This window comes from Eptesicus fuscus, chromosome 11, assembly GCF_027574615.1.
Source record: "Eptesicus fuscus isolate TK198812 chromosome 11, DD_ASM_mEF_20220401, whole genome shotgun sequence".
In the NCBI taxonomy this organism is placed as follows: domain Eukaryota; kingdom Metazoa; phylum Chordata; class Mammalia; order Chiroptera; family Vespertilionidae; genus Eptesicus; species Eptesicus fuscus.
The window spans coordinates 13,149,830-13,164,447 of NC_072483.1; the positions used below are offsets into that span (position 1 = coordinate 13,149,830).

At 36.6% G+C, this 14,618-nt stretch overlaps 1 protein-coding gene across 1 annotated transcript in view; it reads right to left on the reverse strand.

Moving 5' to 3' along the window:
* DPP10 (dipeptidyl peptidase like 10) overlaps positions 1–14,618 on the reverse strand; it is a 666,829-nt gene that overhangs the window by 462,059 nt on the left and 190,152 nt on the right. The window contains exon 3 of the mRNA XM_054723381.1: positions 11,024–11,119. Within this exon, the coding sequence (XP_054579356.1) occupies positions 11,024–11,119 (96 nt within the window). The remainder of the gene's footprint in view (positions 1–11,023; positions 11,120–14,618) is intronic.

The following is a 14,618-nucleotide window of genomic DNA, read 5'->3' on the forward strand; positions in this document are numbered from 1 at the left end:
TACACGCACAGTTCTAGTAATGAATGTTCAAGCTCACTCAAACTGGCATCAGTATTGACAGCACAGAGGCAGATTGCAAGGTGTTATCAACTGAAAGTGCAAAATGAGATCAGCTTTTAAATTATTTTTCAGCAACTTTATGTGGCCAGTCAAAACAAAAAAAACAAGGGCTTCGTGTCACATAATGGAGGTTTCCTGTGTGGAAATACGGAGCAGGGAAATTTCTGTGAAAGCTGATACCACTCCCTAGGAACTGTTTTAGGTCAATGTATCAATGGATTTCTAAACCAAAGTACTATTAAAGCAGTGGCTTAAACCATACCTTTATGTTGACTTAGAGATAAAAATAATAAAATCTTATAACTAGCCTAGCCAAACCTTATAACTGACTCAGTGATTCAGTGTTGACCTATGAACCAGGAGGACATGGTACGATACCTGGTCAGGGCACATGCCCAGGTTGTGGGCCCAATCCCCAGTAGGCGGTGTGCAGGAGGCAGCCCATCAATGATTCTCTCTCATCATTAATGTTTCTATCTCTCTCTTCTTCTCCCTTCCTCTCTGAAATCAATTAAAAACTGTATAACTAAAGTTGAACTAAGAGTTCAAATGTTTACAATCTCATATCAATTATATGAATCCCATTAAAGTGTCCTTATCACATGATCACCTAACTACTTTATAATATAAGCAAGGATGGAGAATTCATGACTTCCTGCCCTAGATTAACCAAAAATTATAAATCTACATTTGCCAATATGACTTACTGTAGGTAAGTAGACGCATATCTCCCCCTAATTTCCATTTCAGTTAATTCTAAAGTCTACATGATAAATCTAACCCTTCCTCACAGGATGCCCTTTCATATCTAATGGTGTTTCTGAAACAACTCTTCCTTGCTTCTTTAAGTCTGACTTTCTTCAACTATTTATCAGGATTTTTAGCTCTTAATTCTGATTTATTTCCTTACATACCTCTTAATGGTAAACTATGTCATTCTGTATTAGCCCAATTCCGGAAACCAGCTATGATCAGCATAGAATCTTCGCTTTGACCACCTCTCTAATAACCATTCTATTCTTCTCTCTGCTTGAAATAGGTATATTCCTTTAGCTGTTCCTATTCTTGTAATTCCACACTTTTATGTGTATCATTATATGAAACAAGATTCATAAGGTATCAGTCATCATTCGCAAATTGGTGATAATTACTTGGAGGCTCATTATACTGTTCCTTCCATTTTTTATGCTTAATGAACAAAGTTCCATTAAAAAGTTACATAAAAGAATATTCCCTTCTCAGACTTTCCATACTTTCAATTACTCTCAGTTCTCATTTGAAACAATGCATAATTAACAGTTTAACTCATAAATAGATGTGTAGGGCATTAAATCATTAGGGGTGATAAAAAAAAGTTTGCATCTCACTTAACAACATAAGCTGGATTGTCAATTTCACTCATGTCATTTAGCAAGTCTGTTAGAAGTTGAAAAGAGTAGAATCAAGTTTTGAAAGTGATAGCAGAGAACTGTGAAATACTGATAATAATAGTACTTACAAATAATAAAATTCCCCAAATTCCACTACTACCAGGTGCTATGATGTTATCTGTTAGCCATATTGTCATTTGCTTTACGGCCTATTGTTCTACATTACTCAAATTTGGATTATTCCCAAATTAAGAAAACAGGATTGGTCTCCTGTGTCATTCAGTCAAACCCTCTAATTATGCAGATGAGGGATCTGAGGTTCAGGAAAGTGATGAGGTTTTCCCATGGTGAATATTCACTTATTAAGCTGGGACTCCTGAATTCTGGTACAATACTCTGTTTTCTATTCCACACTAAATTGTAAATTCCAGTTCTGTGGGCTCTTATTTCAGAGTTCTTGCACAAATTGGTTTGAGGAATTTCACTTTTCCTACATTAATTATATAGCATATACTTAATTTTACATCTAAAATTTTAATTACTGTCTCTTCATGTTATTTGTCTTTCTCTTAATATTGTTTTCCTTCATTTATATGTGTTTACATTTACTATGCTCATTTCGGGAAAGTAACATAATATGTCTAATTCTGTCTCCTTCTAGCTGTGTAAACTTGAACCCATTTATAAAATGAACATATCTTTACTTAAGAATTAGATATCTTATATAATAAAAGCCTAATATGCTAAGTGTCCGGTCAACAGGTCAGCCGTTCAATCAACCAAGCATAATATGCTAATGATACGCTAAGACCGTTCGACCGCTCACTATGATGTGCACTGACCACAAGGGGGCAGATGCTCCAACTGGTAGGTTAGCTTGCTGCTGGGGTCCAGCCGATTGGGACTGAGCAAGATGGGCTGGACACACCCTGGAGCCCTCCCACGTCCCTCCCTGGCCCCGGTCATGCACCGGTGGGGTCCCTTGGCCTGGTCAGCACCCTCTCATAATCTGGGACCCCTCAGGGGATGTCAGAGAGCCAGTTTTGGCCTGATCCCACAGGCCAGGCCAAGGGACCCCACTGGTGCATAAATTCATGCACTGGGCCTCTAGTAATGAAATAAAATGCAAAGCAGAGTTCCTGGCAACTATTACATGCTTCGCAAACATAACATTTATTTAATAAATAACAATAATAAATTGATGAAGGAAGATATAACTTCATTTTTTTTTTTTTTTTTGCATCTCTAGAGTACTATGGAAAGATTATATAATTCTCACCAGGTAAATACAGAAAATAAGTAGAATTAAATCTGCTAGGTCTACTATGGTGTATGCCTCTATGAACACATGGCACCAACCACTATGAACAGGATGAAAATTTCAGTTGACTAAATCCTTGTGCATGAAATGACTTACCATAAAGAATCTTAGCCACTTAATAATAAAAAAAAAATATTATCACTAACAATTCTTCTACCTAAAGATTTCCTTAAATGTACCTACATGATTAGTACTTATTTATTCAATGTAAAAATTGAATTAGTTGATTGTGTTCTATCTAACTATCTCAATGGGCCATTTAAACTGACTACATGAACAACCTGATTAGGTAAAATTAGCCCATCAGAAAGAAAGAAATACACACACATACACAGAAAACATTACTCAAGCAAAGTAATTTGTGTTATAAGCTTAATATGTAAATATAAGTTCATTATTACGGTTACCTACACAAATCTTTTCTTACAGTTACAATCAATGATATAAAATAATTACATTTTCTCACAATCTGCTAAGAATTCTAGTCAAATTCAAACAGTCCAAGATGAGTAAAATAATTTATTCCCTTATTATCTGTCTTTTCCTTAATATTTCTTTCCTTATGCCATAGGCATGCTTCTATTAATTAATTTATAAACACTGTTAAATGTTAGTTTGATTACAATGCAATAAAATTCACTTTAGACATTTCCTGTACTCCAGTGTCTCCCCCCAACATTGAATATGAAGGACCTGGACTCTGGCCAGAGCTAATTATTGACATGATTGGAAAGCGAAGAAAGCCTTTTTGTAATACTACTTACTCATAACAAAAATTAGTGCCCACCAGCCTCTCAAACAAGGGTTTTCAAAGACATGCAAATAAATAACATATGTTGAAAAGTAAATGTAAATCCTGTCATACTACGAACATATAAAGTGAAGTTCCTAACACCAGTATCTCCCATTTTAATTCTAAGGAAAATAAAATAGCTAACAATCATGAAAGCAACTTCAATTTTTTTTCTTCCAGATTAAGATGTAATAAAAAGATGAATCTGCTAAAGTAGATTAAAGGATAATAAGGACAGTAAAATAAACAAGTATTAATGTCTAATTATATGCCAATACTGAGTTGATCAACTTTTTCACCATTAATTTGACACACATGCACACAAACAGCATTTTTCTTAGTCATCCTTACATGCTATGCTAATTCTTTTTTTTCCTTTCTTTTTTATTTTTTTATTTTTTTTATTTTTAATGAATCTTTATTGTTCAGATTATAATTGTTTCTCCTTTTTCCCCACCACCCAGTTCCCACCCCCTCTCTGCCCCTACCTCCCCCCCGCTGTCCTTATCCAGAGGTGTATGATTTTTGTCCAGTCTCTTCCCATTCTCTCCACACAGACACCCCTTTCCCCCTGAGAATTATCAATCCACTTCCATTCTATGCCTCTGATTCTATTAAGTTCACCAGTTTATTCTGTTCCTCAGATTTTTAATTCACTTGACTTTTAGATTCACTTGTTGATAGATATGTATTTGTTGTTCATACTTTTTATCTTTCTTCTTCTTTTTCCTCTTTTTAAAGAATACCTTTCAGCATTTCATATAATACTGGTTTGGTGGTGATGAACTCCTTTAGCTTTTTCTTATCCGGGAAGCTCTTTATCTGCCCTTCAATTCTGAATGATAACTTTGCTGGGTAGAGTAGTCTTGGTTGTAGGTTCCTGCTATTCATCACTTTGAATATTTCTTGCCACTCCCGTCTGGCCTGCCTGGTTTCTGTTGAGAAATTAGCTGATAATCGTATGGGAGCTCCCTTGTAGGTAACGAACTGTTTTTCTCTTGCTGCTTGTAAGATTCTCTCTTTGTTTTTGCTCTTGGCATTTTTATTATGATGTGTCTTGGTGTGGTGCTCTTTGGATTCCTTTTGTTTGGGGTTCTGTGCGCTTCCTGGACTTGTAAGTCTATGTCTTTCATCAGGTGGGGGAAGTTTTCGTTCATTATTTCTTCAAATAGGTTTTTAGCGTCTTGCTCTCTCTCTTCTTCTGGGACCCCCATAATTCTGATGTTGGTTCGCTTGAAGTTGTCCCAGAGGCTTCTTACACTATCTTCAACTTTCTGAATTCTCTTCTCTTCATGCTTCTCTGGAGGAGTGTCCTTGGCCTCTTTGTATTCCAAATCTTTGAGTTGATTCTTGGAATCCTCTAGTCTGCTTTTGGGTCTCTGTATAATATTTTTTATCTCAGTCAGTGTATGTTTAATTTCTAGTTGGTCCTTTTTCATATCCTCGAGGGTCTCATTGAATTTATCAGCCTTTTCCATGAAATTCTTGAAAAACCTTATAACCGTGATTTTGAACTCTATGTCCAGTCGCTTATTCTCCTCCATATCTTTGGTTTGTGATCTGTTTCCTTGCCTCCTCATATTCTCTGCTTCCCTGAGTTGGTTGGGTAGCTTTGTGTACTAGGTGTCCTATTGGTTCAATGGGTCAACCTCCCAGTTACCTGAGGTGGACACTCTTGGTGTACCCTTGTGTACTGTGTGTCCCCCAGCAGGAGCTATAGCAAGAACTAGTTTTCTCCTCCTTTGCTTGGGCGGTTTTGGAGCAGTCTGACTGGAGCTGCAGTTAATTTGGTTAAGCTGCCACAGAACAGGCCATTTATATGCAAAAGTCGCTGTGTGGAGCCTGGGCGGGTTTGTGGAATGTGCGGGGTGGGGTCTCAGGGCTGGGCGGGGTCTCAGGCCGTCACTAGGCTGGGGCGTGGCCAACGGCGATGGCTGGCATCAGCCGTCTCTGTCTTTCCACTTTTCTAAGTCCCTGCGCCCCGCACTCCAGCGCAGTAAACAATGATTGCTGGGCGCACCTCTGCAAAAAAGTCACTCACTTTCCGACCCGATGGCCGAGAGTCCAGCTTCTCCCCGTAGGTGTCTGGGTCCCCCGAGTGTCCCCAGAAACTGGATTTCAGAGCGATCGGGAGCTTGTCTCACTGCGGGTTGAAGAAAAACCGCACACCCAGTTGCCCGCCGCCAGCCCGATTCGCGCGCTCCATACCTCAGCTTTTCAGCGTTTGTGCTCCTTTCTCTTCTTAGTTGTAAATCTTCCACTCAGCCAGCTTTCCTGTGGTTCTGGGTGGTAGACGTTTTGTCTTTTAGTTGTATTTTTGAAATTGTTGTGTGAGGCAGCAGATTAGTTGTTTAACTATGCCTCCATCTTGGTTCCTCCTCCTATGCTAATTCCTATGACTCTGTGCTAATACATCCTTTTCTCCCAATGGTATCCCCTTTTTTCCACTAGGTTCCTCTGCCCACCACAGTGAAACTGAACTTCATTTCTTCCCTAAAGATTACTCAATTATTCTTAACTCAAACTGATCTCTTACAGTTCCAATGTATTAAAAACAAAACAATAATTGAAGAATGTATCACCCAATTGTTGTCTAATTATTTCAGGTCTATTATTTGTAATAAGTTTCTAAATTCTGTAGGTACCATAATTATATTTCCTTTTACCATGTCAGTGGTCCATGCCTATATTAGTCATGACTATGAATGTATATAAGTAAAGACTGTATCAAATAAAGAAGAAGCAAGCATAATAAAAAGAAGTTCAATAAACAAAATGTGGAAGTGTGTGTCCTCCATCATAGTGAAGAGAGAGAGAAGGGAGATAAGGGAGATGGAGACGTGTTTTTGATTCTGGGGAAAAGAAAGTTAACCCAAATCTCATTATAGTCTTGATTCAACATTTTTTGCAACTCGCTACTTAATTCTACTTCCTGTGCCATCACAGCCTTTGATTATTAATTCACTCCTTTAACCCACAGATATGCATAAAAATACTTTGCACAATGGGGGGAAGAACATTTATATTCATTATTCCCTTTAGTGAAGGGACTGCATCTATTCATCTTTATATCCTCATATCTAGAATCTTTTCGCTATGTTCAATAAACACATGTTGAATAAAAGATAGGTGGACATATAGATGGAAAAATAGATGTCAATGTCAAGTGTCTATTGAATCAACATTTGTGTTGACAAACCCAGGTCCTGGGCCAACAAAAACAGACCAGCCATAATTTTGTACAATTTATTACAGCTATGAGAACACCATTTATTTTACTACAAACCTTTCAAATGGTGACAGATTTCCACTTAAAATATACAAAACCCTGTATTGTAGCTGGAACTCAGTAATTCTTGTTGATTAACTCTAAGCATAACTCTTTCATCTCTCTTACTCAGACTTTTTTTTCTCTCTTTATTATAAGTTAAAAATGAATTTATTTATTTTATTTTATTTTTTTTTTGTCAGTTGATTTTTAATTGAATGTATTGGGGTGACATTGGTTCACAAAACCATATAAGTTTCAAGTGTTACAACTCAACAAACATCATCTGCACACTGCACCGTGTGCCCATTGCCCCAAGCAAAGTTTCTTTACATCTTCATTTTCCCTTCCTTTGCCCACCCCACCTCCACCTACTCCAACCCCTGTCCCTGTGCCTATTGCCACACTGTATGAATATATATATATATATATATATATATATATATATATATATATATATATATATATATATATATATATATACACATACACACTTTTCTTGCTTAATTCCTAATTTTAAAAATCAAAATATAGTTTTCTTTTCACAAAGTAGGTTGCAATATGAAAGTTTACCTATCCTAATCTAAAGTTTGTTTTCTATTTCCAACTCCCTTTAAATACTTTAAAGTAATCATTATATGTCTAAAACATAAAAATATTCTTTTTCTGAAAACTTTTTTCTCTCAAATGTTAACACTCAATTTTATGGGTAAATACTTTTCCCTACTCTATTTGGTGTTTATTATAAATATCATTTTAAGGCAAACTAGAATCTTAAAAACATTTCCTTAAAAAATGATTGACATTTAAATTTCAAACAATAATTTGAATATATGCTAAGTGAAATAAGTCAGAAAGAGAAAGACAAATACCATATGATCTCACTTATATGTGGAATCTAATAAACAAAATAAACTGACAAAATAGAAACAGAGGCATAGATACATGGAACAGACTGACGACTGTCAGAAGTAAGGGGGTTGGGGGACTGGATGAAAGAAGGTAAAATGATGCAGCCAACACATGCATACATATACAGTGCATGGGGGTAGGTGGAAGAGGGCAAAGGGAAGATAAATGGGGACAAACAATGACTTTGCTTTGGGTGTTAGGCGCATGATGCAGTGTGCAGATGATGTTTTGTTAAGTTGTAAACTTGAAACCTATATGGTTTTGTGAACCAATGTCACCCCAATAAATTCAATAAAAATGTATGTGGGGAGATGAATAATTTTAAGGAAGATGGATTTCTAGGTTTCAAGGTGACACAACTAGAAAAAAATATGCTATAAAAATGCAGATTCAAGCTTCTGAGCAGATATGGGGGAAGGCAGATGTTAAGCTAACCATGAACATGAGTACCCGTCAAAGGCTGCAATGACATTCAGTTATTTTATTTGAGAACCAGTATAAGAAATGACATTGATGCTCTCCCATCTACCTGTGGTGACCCCCAAGACTAAATGAAGATTCTAAATGAGCTTAACTTAGACTTCTTCAAGAGACTTACATACTAAGAAAGCCTGGTGAGACACCTCATGAGAGACAAGAAAAAATTCAAATTTTATATTAAGATACAATCTGTGATAATGAGGCCAAGGTTACACGTTCTATTCATATAGTTCCCACTGTGTTTCCTGGCCATGTGAGGAACCAGTAAATAGGCCAAGTATCTAGTGACTGCTAGGAAAGTGATCTGGGTGGAGTAAGAGGAATGAAGAAGCACAAATCTGTTCTCTTACTGGAAAAGCAGCACAGTGCACAAAGTCTCCTGGCAGTGAGTCGATTTCTTCAGTGGTATTTACAAAGCCTCTGAGAGCTTAGGTTCTATTTAAGCCTGTTTAAAGGTTTGTTTCTAAAATATTTTTACTGCTTTCAGAGAGAAAGGAAGAGGGCGAGAATCATTGATCGGCTGCCTCCCGCACACCCCCTACTGGGGATTGAGCCCACAACTCAGGCAAGTGCCCTGAACAGGAATTGAACCTGTGACCTCCTGGTTCATAGGCTGACACTAAACCACCGAGCCATATCAGCCAGGCTAAAGGGTTGTTTTTATCGCAAATTTTAAAATAAATATTATAGCCTATGTTTTAGCTAGAATATAATAATAACACTGCAGCTTTGTCCTAGGATGTTTCTCAAGATTAGGTATACCAATAGAGAAGAATGAAATTATTTTTTTATTAAAGTTTAAAATTATTAACTCCAAATATATGATTTTGGTATCTTGTGAAGAGTTAAAGTAGAATGTAAGAATGTGTGCCCTAGATAATAAAATGGCTTAATTTAGCATGCAGTTCACTACTTAAATATCCATCCAGTCCTTTGGCATTTCAATATCAAAGTGTCAGTTCTACACAGGAGTGAATGTCTCTTTAAATAATCCAAGCTAACCTGAGAAGGGAGATAAGGCCCATGGTTTCTGCTTGCTTTCCAAAGTCAAAGACCACAAATTTCTAACGCTTGTCCAAAATCTTGGTGACTAAAACAAAATGTCATTTAGCAATTCAAATCTAATAACACATTTTTTCACAATGTTGTGGTCCTCTTCTTTAATAGAAAATAAGTGTTAACAAATAAAAAGATGACTTGCAGAATTACCATAGCACATTAGGAGAATGATTTGTGAGAGATCTGTGTATTAGAACAATGTTTGGTAATGATACCTCATTTTTATTAGTCTCTTTTAGTTACAGTGCTCATCTGAAATAATCAAAGTGCAAAGGCAACAATATGGCAAGTCCTTAATTTGTAAACAATTCAAATAAAAATATACAAATAAATTAATTAAATTATCTTTATTTATAATAGCAGCAATTTTCAACCTTTTTCATCATAAACTAATTAAAACAATTCTGTAGCACACCAAAAAAAAATATATTTTTTGCTGATATCACAAAAAATATAGGTATAGTTTGATTTATTCACCCAGGCTATTGTTGTGTTGGCTGTTGTCATTTTTTAAATTTGATAATCTAAGGAAAAAGAGGTCAATGCCCCTAACTGGATAGTCAGGTACTGCATATTTTAAAAATTCTTGCAGCACACTGGTTGAAAATCACTGCATAATGCCATCACCATGATACACATTCATCTTCCAACTGATTTCAATTGAAACTTAGTTTCTTGAAAAATAACACAGAACTTCAATGAAATGCATTCATTTATTCAAAGACACATCTTGAGTGCCAGGTAATCTCCAGGAATTTATCAATGCTAACTAAACAGTATGATTTGGCCTGTGCCCTCATGAATTACCTTTCCTTCATTTTATAGTTCCCATAAACTACCATTTAATTCTCAGGTATACAAGCGCTTAATTTGGATATTAGAAAAGAAAGGACTATAAGTGAGATAATCATTATTAGATAAAGGGCAAAGCTTATTTTATTTATCATAAAATAATCTACTCTATGCCTTGAAAACAAGCAAAGATATTTCTAAATAAATTGAAGGGCAAAGATGAACTGTGATCTGACTACAGAGATTAGTATGGTCAGGCAAATTGGAATATTCAAGGAATGAAAACCTGACTTTCTATTCACCAACACATTTCTTCTGACTGGATAACCCATTCACTTTCCCCATCACCTTCCATAAAGAGAAACCATGGAACCAGTGATTTTACTTTTGGTTGTTTCTTTTAAAATCTAAATGCTTTTTCAAACTCTTTGAAAATAATAAAATCTGAAATTACTAAGGAAAACTGAGGTGGTTTCTTTGCCAGGGCAGAAAAAGACAAAGTGCAATACATTTCCACGTGATTTCTCAGTCATTTCAAGTTTGAAAGGAGTCTCCCTAGTTTGCAGCACTTAGGGTTAAAAAGAAAAGCCACCAAGAAGGAAAAGAAACTAATTTGTTGGCCACATTTGAAGCATATACACATGAAGTCTCTCAAACTCCATACTTTACACCAAGAAGAATAATCTAAAGAAATGCTAGAGATGTAACACATTCAAAGTCACATGGCTAATAATGACCACGAGGGAACCACAGATACCAAACAACTGATCTAATGTGTGGAGGATATTTCTATTGATGACCTTTCTTAGGAATTAGTTTCCTCACATGAGCCAAGATATTGATTAAATAGTATATGCAATCTTTGAAAAATGATGTCAATTCGAATACTAACTACAAATAGCATTATTTGCTTAGACTGTAATTATATAGAACTGAATAAATAGCACACATAAAAGGCACACACATACCATTGATCCATCGGGCTTCTGGATCATGCAGCACGAAGTCCTCCCTGAAGAGATCTTCCAAGGACAACCTGGTTTCTGATGAATTTGTAAGTTCATCTAAAATGAAGTAAAACTCCAATTAGGCACTTATTGCATGTTAATTTTTAAAATGAATGAATCATAAAAGTTGAAATACTTTGCTTCAAAAATATCCTATAGAATAAAAGACTAATATGCAAATGACCAAATGGTGGAATGACCAGTCACTATGATATGCACTGACCACCAGGGGGCAGACACTCAATGCAGGAGCTGCCCCCTGGTGGTCAGTGCGCTCCCACAGGGGGAGCGCCGCTCAGCCAGAACCTGGGCTCAAGGCTGGCGAGCACAGCGCAGTGGTGGGAGCCTCTCCCACCTCCGTGGCAATGCTAAGGATATTTGACTGATGGATTAGTGGTCCTACGCCATCAGTCAGACATCCCCCAGGGCTCCCGGACTGTGAAAGGGTGCAGGCCAGGCTGAGGGACCCCCCAAGTGCACGAATTTCATGCACTTGGCCTCTAGTGTTAAATAGATGAAAATATAAAGTAATCATTTATACATGGGTTTTAGCATTTAAAGTTCATCTGTTTCATAATATTTTTCAACATATTAAATTATTTTTAACATTAAAATTGTCTTGATCTAGTACAAATTTAATAGAAAATCCTTTGTTATGTATTGATATATAGTATGAAAAGAAAGCACTCAAAATTCCCATTGTGTTATTGTGCTTCTAAGGGCATATTTTTCACTGTTCATAATCCAGCCAATTACTTTCCAAAATCACTCTTTAACATATTCTCTTTAATCATAAATTTACAGTATTATAAATACCAAATATGAGAGAGTTGAGGACATTGAATATATATTAAGAAAACGTCCAATCTAAGAAGAAAGTTCATCAAATTAACAGAATAATAACAAGTTCCATCAAATAAATACCAGCCAACAAATAATAAGTCTAAGAGTTAAGTATAAACATTCAAATAATGTAATGCTAGAGTATTAACAAAAAGCCCAAGTTACATTAGTTCCTGACATGTAAACTAGGTGTACCCCCTTTTTAAATTTCAAATTCTAGTACATGCAAAGACAATATAATTTAATTACCAAAATTAGGCATAGCAAACTCACTTTTAGATAGTAAGAAGCTATGAACAAGTTAGCAGTAGTCCGTTTTCTTTGACAAATAATAGCATTGTTTATTTACTGTATGAAAGCTTATTTGTGCCCTTTCATTTCTGACCTTCACTCTGGTTGAAAATGAAATGTCAAAGGTACATACAAACCTCATTAGATATTGTTTTTAGAAGGTTCAGAACTTATTACAGCAAGCGCTTTGTTTCTTCCAGCTGAAAAGCTGGGCCAAAGAATCAATAACTTCAAATGCAATTTCCTTTAACATGAATCAACTATGTATTTAACCATCCAAAATAAAAAAAAAATCACTAAGGAGCAAATAAAGAAATATTACTAGTGGTAATAGTATGAATTGTTTGATTCCAAGCCTAGTAAAAGACCTTGTGATTATATATAGATTTGCAAAACATAATGCTCCATTTGACAGTCTGACACACCAAAATTTGAACTTTCTTTATTCATTGAACAAATACTGGAACCGTTAATTTTAAAGCTATTGAGTGAAGTATTGTAAGGTGCTAGAGACATATCTATGCTTTGCTCTTTGGGTTTCACACTGGCAAAAAATGAAAGAATATGATGCATGTCAGCATAAGGATACAGAGTGCTAGATGAGCAGAGAAAGGAAGGGAAAATCTTGCAAAAGCAATTTAAAAAGGCCTTACCAGTAGATAAAAATAAAATGACTAACTCTCATCTATTGCTATTGGTAATAAAAAATAGTACAAACACTTTGGAAGACAGTTGGGTGATTTGTTACAAACGTAGGTGTATAAGCCATCAAGTGAACTCAGTATTTACCCAAATGAGTTGAAAACTTGTGGTCACACAAAAACCTGCAGATGGATATTTAGATCAACTTTATTCATGATTGCCAAAATGTGAAAGCAAACAATATTTTCTTCAATAGGTGAATGTATCAACTGTGGTAGATCTAGACAATGCACTGTTCTGCAATCATAAAAATAAATGGGCTATCAACCAGGAAAAGACATGGAGCAAGCTTAAGTGTACATTAGTAAGTGAAAGAAACCAACTTAAAAAGCTATATGATTCCAACTTCATAACATTCTAAAAGGGCAAAGTATGAAGACACTAACAATATTAGTGATTATAATAGTAATACATGTCATGATATATTTGTCCAAACCTACAGAAAATACAACAGCAAGAGTGAACCCTAATGTAAGGTATAGACATTGGCAGACAATGACGTGTTGATGCAGAGTCATCAATCGTAACAAATACATAACTCTAGTGTGGGATGTCCACAATGGGGGAGGAGGTCTTGCCTTGTGTGAGGGCAAAGGGTAAATGGAAAAATCTCTACCTTCAGCTCGATTTTTCTGTGAACACAATCTCTTTCAGAAAATAAAGTCTATGAAATTTTTTTCTTTCAAGTTAAATGACCTGGACTTCCCAGAAAAGACAGGAGAAGCAGCATGTTAGATAAAATCATGAATAATTTTTTTTTTTTTTTGACAAACCAGAGAAACCTTAATTCTAGAATTCACTTTCTGTCATAGGAGTTTGGGATTTTAGTCAAATGAGCTAATTTTATCAGGGTTTCAGAAATATACTTATTCTATGAGATGTCTCTATAAGAACAAATTATTCAAAACTTAAAATTTTCCAAGATTATATATAATGTACCATCAATTCTCCTTCTTTCTTTAAAAATTACCTTTATTATTGAAAGGATTACAAATGTTCCCCTTTCCCCCACTGACCTCCTCTACTCTGCTCCCAGACCTTCATTGAACTATTATATGTGTCCATGGGTAATGCATATCCTATCTAAAAAAGAGGAAATTTGCTAATTGACCCTCAATCTGTCGAAAAGATGGCAGCGCCCACAGCCAATAAGGAGGGAAGATGCTAATTGACTGCCACGCCCTCAAAGATGGCAGCACCCACAGCCACAAGATGGCGGCTGCCAGTTCCCTCAGCCCCCGCCAGGGTGGCAGGCAGTTGGCAAGGTTGGGCCTGCCCCTGGCGGGCCCAGCCACTCTGCATGCCTGCCTCCAGAGTCCCCCAGTCCCCTCAGTCCCTCAGTTGCCCAAGGCTGACCTGAGGTGCAGGCAAGCCTCAGATGGCGGCTGCCCAGCCACCCAGGGCCACCCGAGGCTCAGGTAACCAGGGCTGGCTATGGTTTGCACTGCCGGCAGTGGCAGCAGCAGTGTGATGGGAGCATCACCTTACCCTGATGGCCAGGTCACCTCCCACCCCTGAGGGCTCCTGGACTATGAGAGGGGGCAGGCTGGACGGAGGGACCCCCTGCTCCAGTGCATGAATTTTCATGTACCAGGCTTCTATTGTGCATATAAGTTCTTTGGTTAAACTCTCCCCACCTCCTCAGAGATTCATCAGTCCATCCCATGTATTCATACCCCAGATCCATTTTGTTCATCAGTTTATTTTTTCATTAGATTCC